Source organism: Macrotis lagotis, chromosome 4 (genome assembly GCF_037893015.1).
Source record: "Macrotis lagotis isolate mMagLag1 chromosome 4, bilby.v1.9.chrom.fasta, whole genome shotgun sequence".
In the NCBI taxonomy this organism is placed as follows: Eukaryota; Metazoa; Chordata; class Mammalia; order Peramelemorphia; family Peramelidae; genus Macrotis; species Macrotis lagotis.
The window spans coordinates 48,903,420-48,922,040 of record NC_133661.1 but is presented as its reverse complement, the minus strand read 5'-3'; the positions used below and the strand labels follow the sequence as shown (position 1 = coordinate 48,922,040).

The 18,621-nt window shown below is 46.1% G+C and overlaps 2 protein-coding genes across 5 annotated transcripts in view; one reads left to right on the top strand and one right to left on the bottom strand.

Annotated features, from left to right (window-relative positions):
* The window catches only part of ARID3B (AT-rich interaction domain 3B), a 49,495-nt gene extending 37,196 nt beyond the window's left edge, over positions 1-12,299 (bottom strand). For all 4 annotated transcript variants that reach the window (XM_074232703.1, XM_074232704.1, XM_074232705.1 and 1 more), the window contains exon 1: positions 11,683-12,299. In XM_074232703.1, the coding sequence (XP_074088804.1) occupies positions 11,683-12,216 (534 nt within the window). In that variant the 5' untranslated portion in view covers positions 12,217-12,299. The remainder of the gene's footprint in view (positions 1-11,682) is intronic.
* Positions 12,300-15,509: 3,210 nt separating this feature from the next.
* LOC141520830 (actin, cytoplasmic type 5) lies at positions 15,510-17,661 on the top strand. Its single transcript, XM_074232702.1, has 2 exons — positions 15,510-15,609; positions 15,806-17,661. The coding sequence occupies exon 2, from the start codon at positions 15,818-15,820 to the stop codon at positions 16,946-16,948; it is 1,131 nt and encodes a 376-aa protein (XP_074088803.1). The 5' UTR covers positions 15,510-15,609; positions 15,806-15,817; the 3' UTR covers positions 16,949-17,661.
* Positions 17,662-18,621: the final 960 nt, after the last annotated feature.

The following is an 18,621-nucleotide window of genomic DNA, read 5'->3' as shown; positions in this document are numbered from 1 at the left end:
CTCCAGAGCCAGTGCTCTATCCACTGCACCACCTAGATGCCCCCCTGCAATATCTTATTAAAGCAGAGCTTGGATGTCCAAATTCCCCACTTCTGCCCATGGCCAGAGTTAACCCTTTCCTTAAAAGAATGTTTGGTTTGGAGGGGAGAAGTCAGAGCTTACAGTCCTTCTCTTCCAAGAACAAGAAGGGTTGGCATCTGTAAGCATGATTAATATTTTTCTGCTTGTCTCCTTGAATGAAGAACAAGGAATAACAGTAAGAAAGCTTTGGGATCCTTGTAAGAATAAAGATGCAAAATGATCAAAATGGTCTAAGAATGAATGGAATGAGCTGACTTCCCAGCCAGTGGGTTTCCTCTCAGTGAAGGTACTCAAGTGGAAGCCAATGACCACTTCTTGGAGATGTTGATAGAGAGGGCAATTACTCCTCAAGCAGGGAGTTGGACCAGATGACCTCTGGGGTTCATTCCGGCTCAAAAATTCTATGAAAATAAAGGACCAGGTCACTAAGTCAAGGTGCTTGTGCCCTTGGTCATCTCCTTTTAGTCACTCAATCACCATGAACTGGCCCTGAACTGAAAAAATCATCACACTGAATTCAGAGAATTCTTCTCCTAACCCAAGCCACTGTGGGAATAATATTTGCTTTCTTCCTTTCTATCCCCTTCAGACAAAAATTTTTCAAACTTTGTGAGCCAGTCTACAAGTATCCCTGAGCATTAAACCTCACAGTTATTCAACAGTCTCCTTTAGTGAAAAGGAAGGGAGAGCATTTCTGGGTTTCTCTTAGGCCGAGAAGCCCTCTAACTTTAGAAGTTTAGAAAGATGAGTATTTGCTCTGAAATTCCGATCTTGTTTTAGATGAATGTCTAGATTTGTAGAGGCCAGAGACTAGTTTGCCTTTAGCCAGGCACACGGTTCTATGATTCTAACCTATTAACAGGCTTGGTCTGATGTTGCAATGTCAAAAGTCCATTTTCCAGATCTTAGTATGAAGAGAAAAACAAAAATGCTCTTTGCTCTACCACCAGCGCCAACCACAAACACTTGGGAGTTATGAGATCAATAAAGGGGCCAGGACAGGGATTAGAGAGGAATCAGCAGAAATTCCTTCTGGAGGTGGAGTGGAGGCCCAGGAAGTGAAACAGATGCTGATATCCCCACACTGGGGGACTCCAAAACTCCTGATAAGATCGGGATTTAGTGCTCTGCTGCAGGCCCTGAAGCACCAGAGGTATGGAGTCCTAATTAGCAGATGCACAGGCTCCTTTGTCAGGTAACCTAAGCAGGAACTAGCAACAATCCTGCCTATCTTTGACCAGCAAGAGATCAATTCAGAGTCCATGGCTTGGAAAATACCCCTTGAATTGAGGGGTAGAAATGAGCAGGTGGGGCTGGGGAAGGGAAGGCAGGCAGCTCAAACAACCTGTATTCTGATTACATGATAACAATCTTTCTAAAACACTTCCATTTTACTCAGGAAAATCTACAGTGCGGATGAACACTTTTAATTACCTGCTGTAGGCAGAGCCCTGAACCAGGACTAGAATAGTGAAGCCATTTGGATCAAACATGATCCCTGCCCCCCTAGAACTTCCCCTAAGTGGACACACACCAACACAGAATCTTCATCTGGGCCAATAGGGACCTAAAGGAATTTCCCTGTAAAGTTTGCCTCCAAGCTCACTTGGAACTCTCATGGATAAGAATTTGTTTTCCTTACATCTGACCTAAATTTGTTTCTCTGTACTTGCTCCCCATTGGTTCCTGGTTCTGTTCCCTGAAAGTAAATCAAGTAAATCTAATTCCTTCCTCCACACAGCAATCCTTTTGAATCCTTGAACACAGCGATCACATCCTCTGAGTTTTCTCCTGTTCCTACAATGATCTCAAGATGGAAAAAGGGAAAGGGCCGAATCTGGGGTTTTCTAGGTGCAGGAGGGGAGTGAGGAGCTCCTTCTGAGTTTGAATAGGATGGGAGTAACCTCAAACACCAAGAATTAAACCAGTCCATGGAGATCTAGTTAAAGAGCAACAAGCCAGAAGACAGGAAAATCCCTGCTGCTTTTCTTTAAGGGGAAACCTGTCTGTGCTCCAGAAGAGAGCTCACAAGCCTACTGAGGCACCAGCTGCTCATGACCCTTAAGACAATAAAGATCTTCTCTGCAGCCTAAGACTTAAGAGGTGACAAGGACCTTAGAGATCATAGGATTAGAGACTCAAAGCCAGTCTAGGAGGACTTCATTTCACAGATGTAATAAAAGATTAAACTGTCCCTTGTCTAAAAGGCCCCATCGCTTATGGCTTAGGTAGAGTTTGCATGACTTTGTGTATATTGGAGATCCTATTTCTTGCCTTCTCACTAGATGAGGAAGAGGCAAGTCAGAGAAAATTTGGAATTCAAAAGAAAAATTAAAATTTTTTTTTTAAAAAACCAAATGCTAAATGACTAAAGATGAACTATAAGTAAACCTTCAGAAGCTGCCTGAACAGTCAGGAGTGTCAGTGCTTCAACAATGGCAAGAGCAGGATAAAGCAATCAGTCAGGAACGTGTTCCCAAGACTCTCTAAAGGCAGATGAGCTTCAAACATCCAGTTTTGACTCAAGAAAAGGATCCAGACAGCATTACTCCCTAAAGATAACAGTCTAATGGGAAGGCCAAGAGAGCAAATGAAATTCCAGGCAATCAGTGGATTCGGGACCTGGATTGCTATGTGCAATTTTGTTGACTCTTTCTAGAAGGTCAAGAGAAAGGCAAACAACAACAACAATAACAACAAACTAAACTAAAAAGAAAACAAAACCAAAGACTGAAGAGATGGGAGACTTCTGAGAGCAGATACAGTTGGAGAATAGGTGCAACATAGCAAAGTAGATATAGACCTGGCCTTGGAGATACAAAGACCTGAGTTCAAGGCTCTCTTCTGACAGAAACAGACTAAAAGACCCTAGGAAAGTCACTTAACTTTTCAGTGCATCCGGCAACTGCCTAAAATTGTAAACTACAACAGAGAAATGATGACCTCCACTAATGGACAATTCCCTCCACTGGTCTAGACACTCTCCCTTATAAAAGAAAAAGCTATTACTAATAGAAGGTTTGGGAGAAATGAACTGAAAGAAATTACCTTAATGTGACAGGGAATTGCTGATGTGATTTAAAAAACAAAACCCACAAGCCACTTTCTTTCTTTTTTCCTCCCTTCTTAGCTAAACTTCTGCAAAAAAGCTCTCCATACACACCATGTGCTGTCCTTTTCCTCTTCTAAACCCTCTGTAGTTTGGCTCCCAACCCATCACCAAACTGCAACTGCTCTTCCAATTTACCACAACTCTCCTGATGTTACCACCCAGTGGTCTCTTCTCAATCTTCATTCTTCTGGTTTTCAGCAGCACCTGACACTGTTAACCTCTTCCTTCTCCTCCTCCTTAATATACTCAATTAAAGGAGACTTCTGTAGCTGAACTCTTTCTTGGTTCTCCTATCTGCTTCTGGGTCTTTATCTACAGCATGACCACTAATTGTGGATGTTCATCAAGATTTTGTCTTGGGTCCTCAAATCTCCTTTCCTCTGCATTCTCTTACTTGGATGTTGCTAGTATTTATCAACCTGTCTTTCTCCTCACTTTCAAAGCACTAACTGCTTAGTCACCATTTCCAAGTGTATATCCTAGAGGTATCTCAAACTATCTAAACCAGAATTCATTATCCACCCCCCCAAATTCATCCCTCTTCTGAGCTTCCCTATTATTGTCAAGGACCCCATCTTCCTTCTAATCATCCAGGTAGGGGCAGCTAGGTGGTCCAGGGGATAAAGCACTGGCCTTGGAGTCAAGAGAACAGGAGTTCGAATTCAGTTTCAGGCACTTAATACTTACTAATTGTATGACCTTGGGCAAGTCACAACCCTGACTGCCTCCCATCCAAGGCCATCTCTGGTCGTCCTGATCCATACTTGGCCACTAGACCCAAAAGACTCTGGAGGAGAAAGTGAGGCTAGTGACTTAGCACAGCACCCCTTCACTCAAATCCAATTCATGTGCTCATCAAGATATCACCTCTCTAATGTCAAGGTCCTCTTCAGGAACAAAGAACAAACATCATCAATCATCCAAGTTTACAACCTGGGTCACCCTTGAAATCTCCCTCTCTGAGTTTCTCCCCACACAGAGACCTGATTCAGGTCCTCACCCTCTGCTAACTAGCCCATTACAATCTTTTCCTAACTTTTCACTGACAAGTCTTTCCTCACTTCAAACTGTCCTCCACACAGAATTCTCCAAAAAGTACAAGCCTGACCATGTCAGACTCTGAAGACTGTTACTTCGAGAACTACATTAATCCTTTTTCTTGGCACTGAAAGTTTTCCCAACCTATCCCCTTCCCCCTCTCCTCCCCACACCTCCCCTCTACCCTATGGTCTGATCACACTTGCCTCCCTGCTGTTTCTCCCATTTTACATTCTAATTCCTGATTCTACAGCATCTACACCAACCTCCCCCATGCCTGGAATGCCTCCTGCTTTCAGATTCTCAGGCTTCAGGGGCAGCTAAGAGTGGCACAGTGAATAGAGCACCAGCCCTGGAATCGGGAGGACCTGCGTTCAAATCTGGCCTCAGATACTTAATAATTACCTAGCTGTATGACCTTGGACAAGTCACTTAACCCCACTGCCTTGCAAAAACAAAACCAAAAAAAAGAATTTCAAAATTCTCTGAACACTGGTCCCCAGCCCTGCCAAGAAGCCATTGCATTCCCTTCTTACAGTAACCTGGCTGCTGCTCTGTCACACCTACAAATGAATGTGCTTTCTTTTGATGTGGTTCTTGGATCCCCTGTGCTTGGCATAGTGACTGGCCCAGAATAGATACTTCATAAATAAATGCTTGTAGATTGGATGAAAATACTTTCACCCCCCCCCTTGTTTACTCTGAACTTAAATGTTTCCCAAATGAACATTTCCACAAAAACAAAATATGAGAGGATATGTATAAAACCCTAAATCTCCATTTCATACCACTTGCTTTGTGAAGACAGTTTGTGCTACATTTCACACATTATTTCCAAAGCTATCCTGCTTGCTGTCTGGCCTTCCTTCTTAAATTCTTTTGGTTCTTTTCTATATATTGAAAAATATGTTTCAACAGTCCTCTTTTATTCTATTTTCAAACCATCACTCCAGCTAACCTCCCCTCTTCGACTCAATTAAATATTGTGCACCCTTTCTGTTCCTTGGATCCTCCTTCATCCTGTATCCTACAGAGGGCTGGATCATCATACTCATGCATCAGGTCATGAGACCAAAGATTCTCTGTAATCATTTTTTATCCCTGAATACCATGCAATAATACTGCATTACATTCATGCAACTGATTTTATTCAGCCCACCCCCACTTGATGGACAAGAAGTTAGAGTGTAGTTCTTTGTTTTTCTTTTTTACCTTTTTTTCATTCCCTCTTCAGGAGCAGGAAGTTTGTTTTGTTTTTGACTTCTCTTTCCCTACACCTCACCTTCCTTATCTCGATAGTGGAATCTGATCTGTTCCTTCACCCACCTCTGTTTCTGTTTAGCTTTCTTCCTCTCTTTCAGATAAGAAGTTTGTTTGGCAGACTGACCAGCTAGTCACTTGCCATTTATTGAGCACCTATTAAATTGCTAGATTCTCAGGGTAAGGGATTCTTGGGGAAGGTGGGAATTTAGTTGGAACTTAAAGGAAGCTGGCAGGTCCTCTAAGGCTTAGCTGTCAAAAAGTTCTTGTCTCTTTCTAGATTTACAACAGTTATTTATGCTACTCAATCTCTCTGGGCCCACTCCGGGTCCTACAGAGAAGTCTTGCCCCCGAGGGTCAAAAACAGAAGGGTTCCAGGAAGTAAATCAATAGTAGCCCTTTTCTGCAGTTGCAAAGAATTATAACAAAGTAAATATCTATTTACTAAATAAATAAAAGGCAGTACAAGAACATAATGAAATAGTTACTTATAGTCAGAAATGATGAATGTAAAGAATTTAGAAAAGCATGAGATGACTTGCATGAACGGATAAAGCATAAGGTAAGCAGAAACAGTCACACAGTACCTAATGACAACGGTGTCAAGAAGAGATGTTAAAAGGTACTTCCTTCCTTTTGTTCCACACTAGGCCTGGGGACAGATGACTGTTCCACCAGACTTGGTGGAGATGATGGATGGTTTTTCTAAACTGTTCCCACTCCCCATCCTCGAGTCCCTTCTTTGTTAGGAGCGGTAGCTTTCTGGGTGGAAGGGAGAAAGAAGGGGATATAAAAAACATAGGATATTAATTTTTTTAATTTGAAGACTGCATGTAAACATAAACTATCTTATTATATGGTTACAAGCGAGAAACTTGAGAAATTCTGAGGAACATGAGATTTATATGAACTGATGAAGCACAAAGAAAGGAAATGAAGGCAATCTCCACAATAACTACAATCACATAAATCAAATGATCCACTAAAAGTAAGCTGAACTCTGAATAACTGAAAGACCCATATTGATCCTGACATATATGGACTTCCTCTTGACAAAGGGAAGGGAGGCGATGAGGGCATACGGTGTCACATGTGGCCACTGTGCTAGTGGTCTGGAACTAATTTTCTTTGTTACAAGGAAAGGTCTGAATGGGGTGTGGGGGAGTGGAGGCAGAAACAATCATCCTTTTTGTGAAAGTACCAATCACATTTTTTAAAGGTGTAGATGAGCAGGAAGAGAGAGGAAGAAGAGGATTTATGAGTGATAGAAGGAGACAGCAGGGTTTAGGGGCTCTACTGGCTTCCCAGAGCTGTGGAGAGGCTGGCACTAGGGCAGGAGTGCAGTGTTTGAAGTGGCAGGGACTCCATTTACCTGGTGATGCAGGACCAGCTCTCCAGGAGAGCCTGTCATCTTCTTAATAGAGTGGCAGCAGGACCCACATGAAGGGATTCCTTCACCAGTACAGAGAGAATACAAAGGATGGCCTAAGACAAGGATTGAGAACACCTAGACTTAGAGAATAGGAAAAGCGATATGAACCAAGAAAGAAGAGGAAGGAATAGTCAGGTAGCCAAGAGGACGAGCCAGAACTAGTCTGAAAACACATGGAAGAAAACAGGATCCAAGATGAAAGAATGGTCAAAGCTGTCCATAGCGATCAGAAAAGAGGTGGTGCAAGTGATGAGAAGTAAAGTGGTGACGGTGGTGACCATTTGTAGTGGCCAGATTAGAAGCTAGATTTCAAGGTGTTAAAGCTCTAGAGGTAGTAAGGCCTTATAGATAATACAATTGAGACTCAGAGAGGTGGCATGACTTGGTGGAGTTAACTATGTGAATGGTAAGGAAGGGGAGGCTCAGTTTTCTAGAAGTACTCTATCAGGAGAATGTTGGAGCATATACAGGTGACACTAAAGTGGAACAACTTCACTCTTCCCCAAATCATCCCTCTGGTGACATTGTCAAAGACAGAACACTGGTTTGATCAGCATCCTCTACTTATTTGTTCTCTTAGAAACCTGCTGAAGGGACATACTAAATTAAATGCGAAGGTCAGCAATAGCAACAACAAAAATACAAGCCTAGACAATTTTTCAAATTATTCCTGAGATCCATGTCCTAGGAGCAAAAGTTTTGATTAAAAAACAAAAGGAGGCAAAGGTAGGATGTGGACATCCCAAAGCTGCCTCTGATGGGGCCTGTGCACGTTGGAAGCTTGTCCTCTTCCAGACACAACTGTTTTTAAATTACTGGTCACTATAGATAAAATACAGGCAACCAGAAATCTACAAAATATTGTTTTTTTAAAAAAACCCTCAAAACCAATGAAGGCCACTCCTTGATTTGCTGGGGCTCTCCTTCACACTTGAGGAGAATTTCTCTTGGGGTTGTTTACAGGATCAGGGAGTTGTGGCCCCAGCTAGGAGGCTCCCCTCCACCTCCACAATGGCCATTCATGAATCCTCTTTCCCCTTCAGAATGAAGGACCTATTTTGCTTTCTTGTTTCTGCATCCTGGGACAGGGGATATGATTAACCTCATTCTCTCTGTCTATCTGTCCATCCATCCATCCCAGAGCTTCTGAAGAATTCTTTCAGATCAGAACAGAAACCAGAGGACCCTCTGCTCTCCCTAACATAGACAGAAAAAGAAAAGGCCCTTGGTACTAGTTCTGTATTTTCACTGCAGGATTTTGCAAAGTAAAATACAAAAACAGGTTATATAAATGCTCAACAAAAAAATCTAGTTCATGGTAAAGTAGAAAGAGATCTGGATTTGCCAGTAGGACTAAGTGACCATCTCTGTCATGGCTTCACTGAAGACTTTGATAAACTCATTTGGAATGTTGTGGGGAAAGTTCTTTGCTTCTCAAAGTACACTACAAGGATAATGTATGGAGTGAAGGAGGATTGGTGCTCTCTGCTGCTCCTTGGAAAGGGGGTGACTGCTCCCTAGTCAAAACAGCCAGCCATCAGCATCCACCGCTCCCAGGACCCAAAGGGACACCAGACCTAGACACGTGTGTTTACACAAGGTTTCAGCTCCTAGATTTAGTCTGAAAATCTTCTTTCCTCTTCTGTTCATTGATGAGGAATCTCTGATCTTTCCCTTTTGGCTGCTATGGCGGTCAGTGCCTTCATCATAAGGGCACTAACTTCTGCCTTTTCTTTCCCCTGTCTACAAATAAGCCTGAAAGCCCTCTCTCAATGGTTCACACCTCCCAATTGCTGTGTGTTGCCAGGTTTTACAATTATTTACTCAGCTATCCAAGACCAACAGTTTTCAGAAAGCCCAGCTCAACGGGATCATCCATCTTCCCCATCACTTTGTTATTGGGAATAACAAACAACAACAACCCACACCCCCCCTTCCCCCAAACACACACCCACACCCTAAAAATACCCAACTTTGGAGGAACAAATATTTTCTCGGAGTAGAGAACTAAAGAACCTGAAAAAATAGTGGCTAGCCATGGTCTACAGCAGATGCTTTCAATCATGTTCTCTAGAGCCCTGACGTCTTTCCAAATGTTTTTTCAGTGGTGAATGGCAGGCACCTTGCTTTTCAAAATGTTTTTTCAGGTATGTCTGTTTGTTTATCAAATTATTCAATGTTCCAGACACAGGGAATTTGTCAAGTGGATTGTTCTGCATGGTTTTTAAACGAAAGTCAATTTTACAATGTTTGTTCTCCTACCTGAAATGTAAATTCAGCTGGCACTCCACAAAACAAGCTAGATTTGGAAAAACTATCCTGACTGAAAGCCAGGAAATAACAACACCACAAACATAAGAACTGACATTTAGCTAGGATTTTAAAATCTTTCAGTCCCTGTCCATACGTTATCGTATTTGAGTTGCCCAACAATCTTGTACAGTAGGCAGCACAGCCATTGTTTTCCCCAGCATACAAAGAGTAAACAAGTTCAGAGAGGGCAAGGTCAAATAGTTACCCCCACCCCCAATTTCATCCAACCTCCAGCATGTTATTAACAACACTGTAGAAAAGACTGACTTTTGTGAAGCAATTTTAGAAAAAGCTGTGGTTTTTTTCCTGTATGATCTACAAGAAAAACATTTGTCTTATCTAAACATCCCCAAACTATCATCTCTCTCTCTCTCTCTCTCTCTCTCTCTCTCTCTCTCTCTCTCTCTCTCTCACACACACACACACACACACACACACACACACACACACACAAACACTGCAGGGTATAAGTGACAACAAGAGTGCTAACTAGTTTCTATTGAGATCAACAGAAATGAGAAGGGAAGAGGATGTGAAATAGGTGGGTTTTATATCTGTACTACACATACAAATCATTCTTTCAGTCATAAGTAAAACTGGTCTGGATCAGACTGTTGTTCAGTGAGTCTACTCCTTCTGCCCAAAAACAGGGCAAAGAGAAGTTTCATCTAAGGAACTCAATCCTTTGGGTGTTTAATTAGAAAATTGGCCAAATACTCAAAGAATACCTCAACATAGGCTGTCATAGGCTAGCAGTCTTGATCCCAGGAAGGAGTGAGCCAGTGGGAGCCCTTGGGTGCCTTGTCACAAGGGCATCTGACAAACTCTTTCATGCCAACATAGTCACTTTCAAAGAGGCCTTCTCTAAACCCCAGCAGCCTGACCTCAACACCTGCCTGGTTTCCTGCAGACAGAGACAGACAGGCATAGAAGGGTAGCTCCACTCTCTACACACACTCAGACACATGCAGACACACACACACACACACAGCTTTACTTTCGAGGAATAAGGATTTGTGCGCAGGGGCTGGCCGGCTGCCAAGGCCCCACCACCGCCTCCTGCCTGAACTCCCCCCACTGCTGACAGGGATCCCTCTTTCATGCTGACTCAACATGGAACTCTGCCAAGCACATGGTAATGGAGGGGCTGCTGGCAGTTCACCACCATGGAGTGCTAAATCACATTTAAATCATCGGGGAGGGTCTGGCTCTGCAGCCAAGGTGCGGCTTCAGGAGCCGAGACTCCTTGGCCGTGGTCCCAGCTCTGCTACTGAATTGCTGGGTGACTGGAGGGCTGGTCTCTGTACCCCCACTGACATCGTGGGGGGTAGGAGGGGAAGAGACAGAATTGAGGACCCACAGGTGCTCTGTTAAGAATGCTGGCTCAGCATTCCCAGGATCCTGTGAACTCTGGATAGGTCCCATCACTTCTCTGGGTCCTCAATTCACCACCCAAAAAATGAAGGTAATGGACTAGAAGACCCCCTATCCTACAGACCCCATTATCCTACAGACCAATACAGAACCATTGGGACAGGAGAGCTTGAGATTCAAGGATATGATTTTATGAACTCCTCTGCTCCATCCCTGCCCCAGCACAAAGATACTTCTTCTCTATTAATGTAAAATATCAACATAGGATGATCTGAGAAGACCACAGTGGTATAGGAGAAAGATCCTGTCTCTGATTTCTACTATGTGACCTTGGGCAAGTCATTTAGCCTCCATAGGCTCAGTTTCTCCATCTGTAAAATAAAAGGGGTGGACTACATGGTTGCTGAGGTTCCTTCTGTGGGAGTATGCTCCTACAAGGATGCATAAGAGAACAATACAGTAGAATGGGGAAGCTAACTAGATTCATAACAGAATCCACTGTTAGAAGATTCGTAAGGGGGGGGGCCCAGTGAATAGAGCACTGGGTCTTTTGTCAGAATGACCTGAGTTCAAATCCCACTTCAGACACATACTACTTGTGCCTCAGTTTCCTCAACTGTAAAATGGGAATGTTAATAATAGTGCCTACCTCCTTGTGAAGTACTCAGCACAGTGTCTGGCAGAGCAGGCCCTCCACAAATGCCTCTGCCATTCCCTCCCCTTTAAGCACTAACAGGTTATTTCACTTACAAAAACTTATCATTAGCACCCCCTTTGAAGAGGGAAAAGAAAGATCACAAAGGACATCTTTGGCAGAGGCTAGATTCTAATTTACAGCCCCTACATTTCCAGTCCTTTGTTCACTAAGGCAGAGAAGAAGAAATGGGCATTACTCTTCTGCCTTTAAAGAATCATTAGAAGTCTAGCTCTTCTTGCTTTCTCAAAGGGAGAAGGTAGGAGAGAAAGGAGGCGGGCCTGAATTTAAGAAATTAACAAAGAGCCCCCAAATTCATCTATATGAGTTCCCTTTCAATAAAGGCACAGAGACAGCATTGATAAGAGAAATACTGACCTGCTTAAGTTGCTCCTCCAGGTTCCAGTTGGGGTGGCCAGATCCTGAGACTGAGGCTTTGGAAGCATCTTTGGCATGGTCCTCTTTGATATGCAACCCCCTCTGCAGCGCAGGTGTTGGAAGAGGAGGAGGATTTGACATGGGGGTAGCTCGGGGGTCGTGACGAGTCACTTTCTGCATGTGGAAATATTTGGAAGAACGTTGGGCTTCTTTTTCAGTGATCTCTGCATCTTCCACGTCACCTTCTTCATCTTCCAGACCCCCTTCCTCCTCTTCCTCAGGGTCTGAGTTCAGGCCCCGAGAGGTTGCCATTGCTGGTGGCATTCTGGCCAATGGCCTCAGAGTAGGACCCCCAGAAGTCTTGGTCGGTGGGGAAGTGAGACTAGACTGCTGGACCGCCAACTGCTGTGCATACAGCAGCTGGGCTTCTCTCATCTGCCGCTCCTGCCTTTCCCGGGAATCCATCTGTAGAGGAGCTGGATGCTGCTGCTGCTGCTGCTTCTGCAGCTGCTCCATCAGAGCCTCAAGTCTCATCCGCCGGTTGGCATGACTGGCAAGCTGGGCCCTGCCAAGGAGGCACCCAGGATCCACCCTGGATCCTTCAGGTCCCAACGATGGCTGCAAAGGAAAAACAATCATATAAAATATGGACTGATGACTTTCCTTTACAATTTTTTTCTCCAGTAAAAGGCCAGGAGAAACCCAAAGCTGGGCTGAACTCACATTAAATGTAAATACAGACTTTCAATTTCTCCAGCTGAGCTTTCAAATTAGGCCTTAATTGGTGAGGAGGGAGGGTGACAAAGAAGAGCAGTTGTCCCCTTCCAAACGTTTAAAAATAAATTCAGAAAGGTTCCCTTGTCCTAATGTCTGGTTCTGATCTTTATCCCATCAACACTTCCCAATAGGAACATTGTTTAATTGGCAGGAATGCACCTAGATCTGTATTATCCAAAGTCTGTGACTCTTAAAACTAACATCATGAAGGCAGAGTGGGTCAGACTGAAGAAGAGAAAATTGAAAGAACCCTAGGAATGTCTCAGCAAAGCTGGATATATATAGACAGGGAGCAGAGAGAATGTCACTCCTCCTCTTCACCTCCCCCACCTTTGGAAGGAAAAGCAAAGCAAGCAAGCTGCTCTTTGGGGTTAAGCTTTACAAAATGCCCCCGATCCAATGGCCTGCTTGTTCAGTGAACTGGGCAGTGTTAACTAGATGCTAAGTCCTTAAAAAGAATCCAATTTCAACAGTATGAAAGAAACAAGCAGGAATATCAAATTGCAAACATCATTCAAAACAAATGAGAAAAATTCCTCTGGAGATTTTTAAGTTAATTAATCTGAAGCCAATATTAAGAATGTCAATATAGAGCACAAATTAATTTCTTCTCTCTCTTTTTCTTATAACTGCCAGGTGATTGCCACCCCATTCCCTTTCTTTGAGAGTCACAACTGACGATGAAGGACCAGCAGAATAATGAAGGAGAGCAGCATTCTGGAGCAGGTTGAGCAGCATTTTTCCTCTTACAAATCATTCTTCAAACACCCCCCCCTTTCACGCCCTCTGTTCCCCAAGTCAATCCCCACAACAAACACCGTATAGGTTACAAAGGTGATACACAAAGGCTCGTGTGCCTCTAATGGAATAATGCCTCCCCTAAGCCTGCGGAGGGGAGGCAACCACAGAAATGTCCACTTCAGACAAACTGGCACCCCACTGGTTCCACACGTATGGCAGCATGGGATGGGTTGTGACTGGATACATGCTAATGCATGAAGGCTCAACAGGGAAATCAAAGTTTTTAGTGTCCCCCCAAAGCCTGGGAAGACAGTCAACACTCCCGGTGAAGCCTGCTTGGACACTGAACATTCTTCAAGGATTAGAGTGAGAAAGGGGGATATTTAAAGCTAAGCAAAAGATTAGAGATGGATTAAGAATCCTCATTTTCTATGTTTATTTTACGAACAGTGACTTTGCTTCTGACATTGTATGGAACGTTTAAATTCCAAGTGGCCTCTTGCTGTTGTCATTACTTTGGATATTTAAAGAGAAAGGATATAATTTTCATTTCATTCCTCACTTTAAAAAAAGTCATGACAAACTTTCTATTCCCATCAGAATCAGGAAGACAAAAAGGATTTAAGACATTTCATCAAGGCAATGGGGGTGCAAGGGAATTATGTGATTGCGGTGCTTCGGGTTTCCTTTTAATATCAGCAGAAAATTACAAGTGAACTGGTCCAGCAAGTGGCCTCATTTGCCACCCAATTATTCCTTCTTGCTAAGAATTTAGCAACTCCCACTTTCCATAGAGTAGGACCACAATACAAAAAAATTAGTAGTCTTGTGATGCCTGAAGGCTTTACCAGCCCTCACACTGAAAACAACCAGTTTGTCCAGAAAACCAGTATCACTTGAATCTAGGGAACTCATTCTGTTCTAAAAACTGGAACAACAAAAAAACCCCAAACAAACCCAAACTAATTCTTACATTCCTATATCACTAAACACCCCCATGTTCATTTAATTTCCCCTTGCCCCCAGCTCCCATCTTAGACATACTAATTTCTGACTGACTTTTTTTTACTCCACTTTAACCTCATTTCTCCAACTCATCCCTCTATACTCCTCCTTACAATGCAGCCATCCTTTCCCCACCTCTCCAGTTCTTCCAATGCTTTGTAACTCTCCAACCCTTCGTTTATGCTGCACCCCATTCTATTGCCCAATTCCACCCCGGCCCTCCGGTTTTCTTATCTCCTAAAACCCTCTATATCGGAAGCCCCCATCTTAAGCCCCTTTCTGGTCTCTCCGCCCAGCCCCTGGGGCCCCTCTGTATTTCTAGAATCCTTCCCCCACCTGGTGTCCCTCTCTGGCAGTCCTCTCTCAATTCCCTTGCCCCACCTTAATTTGGACCCAAAGTTTACCTATCGTCTGGATTCCCTCCATTTAACAACCTTCATCCCCCCATCTCCCCCCCGGCAGTTAAAGCCAACACCACGGCCCCCCCCCACCCTCCTCTTCCTGCCGGCGCCCCCACAGAACCCCCGATCTCTAATCCGCGGATCTGGTCTCAAGCCCCCCGCCATCTATTACTGAGGCCCCCTCCTGGGGGCTCCTGTTTGCGGGGCGACGTGAACAGATTCTCGCTGGAGGGAAAGTGGAAACACTTGGGGGTGCTGCGGAAGCGGGGGCGCCCCCGGCCCCCGGGGCCCCCACTGGCCCAGCCTCGGCGGGGCTCGGACGCCCCCTCCCCGGGCCTCCCTTTGTGCCCTCTCCAGGTCCCGCCGGCCCCCTCCCCACGGCCTCCCCGCCCCGGCCCCCCCCGCGGCCTCCCCTCCCCCTCCCGGGGCTCCCCGCCCGGCCGCCCCCTCCTCCCGGGGCTCATCTCGCTCTACAGCGGGGGACACTGAGTCCCGGGGCGGGGGGCTCACCTCGGGAGGTGGGGCCTGGGCCCGGCCGGGCGCGCCGCGGCTCCGGTGCTGGGTCGGGCCCCGGCTCTGCCTCCACCTCCGCCGCCTCCTCCTCCTCCTCCTCCAGCCCCGCGGGCGGCAGCGGCGGCGGCGGCGGCGGCGGCGGCGAGGCGGGGCCGCACCGGAAGCGGCGCCGGGGGGCCGGGGCGGGGCCGGCGGGCGGGGCGGGGGAGGGGCGGGAGCCCGAGGGAAGGGGCGGGGCGGGGCGGGCGGAGCCCGCGGCCGGAAAGGGAGGCCTGGCCGGAAAGGCGGGGGCGGGGTCTGGGGCGGAAACAGACGATGCGTCTTCGGCCAATGGGACGCTCGGATCGGGCGGATTTCCGTTTCCGGTGTGAGCGCGCCCGGCGGCGAGTTTAAAAGCGGGGCGCGCGCCCGAGCCGAGTGACATTTCTGCGGCGATCGCGTCGGCGGCGGTCGCGGGACGGAGAACGAGCGAGCGCTCCGCCGGCGTGAGGTAAGCCCGAGCGGGCCCAGGCGCGGCGCGGCGCGGCCGGGGGAGGAGGGGCGGCGGGGAGGCCGCGCCGGGCGGCCGTGACTCATCAGTCTGCGCCGCGCCTGCGCCCTGCTCCCCCCGAGGCCGCCGGGCAGGGCTCCATCCGGCCGGGCCGGCTCCTAACCCCCCGTGCCCTCTCCTCTCCCCCGCCGCGCAGGTGCCTTCCCAAATGGCCGACGAAGAGATCGCCGCCCTGGTGGTGGACAACGGCTCGGGCATGTGCAAGGCAGGCTTCGCGGGCGACGACGCCCCCCGGGCCGTGTTCCCGTCCATCGTGGGCCGCCCCCGGCACCAGGGCGTCATGGTGGGCATGGGCCAGAAGGACAGCTACGTGGGCGACGAGGCGCAGAGCAAGCGCGGCATCCTGACGCTCAAGTACCCCATCGAGCACGGCATCGTCACCAACTGGGACGACATGGAGAAGATCTGGCACCACACCTTCTACAACGAGCTGCGCGTGGCCCCCGAGGAGCACCCCGTGCTGCTGACGGAGGCGCCGCTGAACCCCAAGGCCAACCGGGAGAAGATGACGCAGATCATGTTCGAGACCTTCAACACGCCGGCCATGTACGTGGCCATCCAGGCCGTGCTGTCGCTCTACGCCTCGGGCCGCACCACGGGCATCGTCATGGACTCGGGCGACGGCGTCACCCACACGGTGCCCATCTACGAGGGCTACGCCCTGCCCCACGCCATCTTGCGGCTGGACCTGGCCGGCCGCGACCTCACCGACTACCTGATGAAGATCCTGACGGAGCGCGGCTACAGCTTCACCACCACGGCCGAGAGGGAGATCGTGCGCGACGTGAAGGAGAAGCTGTGCTACGTGGCCCTGGACTTCGAGCAGGAGATGGCCACGGCCGCCTCATCCTCCTCCCTGGAGAAGAGCTACGAGCTCCCCGACGGCCAGGTCATCACCATCGGCAACGAGAGGTTCCGCTGCCCCGAGTCCATCTTCCAGCCCTCTTTCCTGGGGATGGAGTCCTGCGGGATTCACGAGACCACCTACAATTCCATCATGAAGTGCGACGTGGACATCCGCAAGGATCTGTACGCCAACACGGTGCTATCCGGGGGCACCACCATGTATCCTGGCATCGCAGACAGGATGCAGAAGGAGATCACCGCCCTTGCGCCCAGCACCATGAAGATCAAGATCATCGCCCCACCCGAACGGAAATACTCCGTCTGGATCGGAGGGTCCATCTTGGCCTCTCTCTCCACCTTCCAGCAGATGTGGATCAGCAAGCAGGAGTACGATGAGTCTGGTCCTTCTATTGTCCACCGCAAATGCTTTTAATTTATTATGGTTGCCTAATCCTTGTTATTTGCGGGTGTAAAAGTGCCAGGTCGGATGTTTACATAGACCATAAGTGGACCAAAAGTTTGTGAAAAGACCCATGAGAAGCTTGCTCAGTTAGATTTATTTATTTATTTATTCATTCATTCATCATTCATTTATTTATTTATTTATTTATTTGGCTGTTTTGTGAGGCTTGTTTTCTTTTTTTTAAGTACTGTATAGAGGTGGATTATTTTACACTACAAGTTTAACTTTCCTGTCTCGTTATTAATTTGTCATGTGCTTATGATACTGCTCCTTGCAAACTGAAGTTTCTTAGGTTTGACTGTGGTAGAGAGTGCTCTAAATAGAACTATCATTAACATTGTTCTAGTGATGCAAAATAAACATTCTGCAATTCAAAATCCCAGTTTTGCATGGTTTGCCTTAAGTCTGGAAATTTCTCCTTTAATTTCTTTACAAAGACAAATCTACCAAAATAAAGTTGTTGCCTGCTGCCCTGAAATTGCCCCGGACGTGTGTGATCCAGCAGCTGTTCCTTTCTAGATGTTGCATGTATTTATTTTTTCCTGGTGCTTTCCCTATAAATGCTAGTAAATTTTAGCAGCTTGACCTTCTCTTTTAGCAAGGAAATAGTCTGTTGTGTCCTGCCAATCAGACTCCTGACTCGGTTTACCTAAATAAAGTACTATTTAACCTATATTTACAGTTATATCAGGGGGTCTCTGGCTTTTTTTTCCTATAAGAACAAAGTTTTTTTACATGAAAATCTGAAGTCATTTTAAAGATGCAAGAAATATTCTTGGAACTTGTAAGGGAGTTTTAAAATATTGAGATCTGAACTGAAGGCTAAAAGGACTTTTCCTTTTTTCTTTTGATTTGGATGTGCCATGAAAATCCTGCTTGGGATAAATTATGAGTTCTAGCATACATTTAAATTTTCAAAGTGCATATAATAGGAATAGTATGTGTCATTCTTTGAGCAAATAGCTCACTACCTTATAGTTCTTTGAATTAGTCAAATTCATTGATGCCAAGCTACATGGAACTAGGTGCTTGCTATCCTCAAGTCTAGACATTTATGTAGATAAAGCAAGTCATTAACAGGTAATAAATTCACTAGACAAGGCAGAACAAAGTATTGGCTGAACTCCAATGGAGAAAAAGTTAAGGAAAATATAGGACATGAAATTTGAGTTGTTTCAAAGGGATCTGGACCTGTGATTATAGGAACTCCTGTTTGGGGAATCTCTCTAGACCAATGCAAATTGGGCTCTTTTGCAATTCATAGTTTTAAGTCTACCAGCTCCTAGGCCTACTCTATCCATTTTACCATCCTGGCTTCAGGGGACAGGAATTCAGAGGATTAGAGATCTTTAAGCTTAATGTTGCATGCAAGGTAAGATTAAATACTATATCTGAAGAATTTGAGCTGGAAGAGACCTTTGGTGTCAACTAGCCCAATCCTCAAGCCATTCTCTCTCCCCTTCCAGCACTTATTGGTATAGGGTATAGAAGAGGTTTGTAAAAATTAGTCTTTTTAAATAAATATAAATATTTTCCAATGCTTCCAAAAACCATGAGAAAGGAGAACTTTATGTCCATATTAGGAAATAATGTTTCCTGACTAATAATGGGATAATCAGTTTGACTTTCCCTTGGGGTTAGGA

What these genes read in the sequence shown, in the direction of transcription:
- LOC141520830 (XM_074232702.1), top strand. Translation starts at nt 15,818, where the DNA reads ATGGCCGACGAAGAGATCGCCGCCCTGGTGGTGGACAACGGCTCGGGC.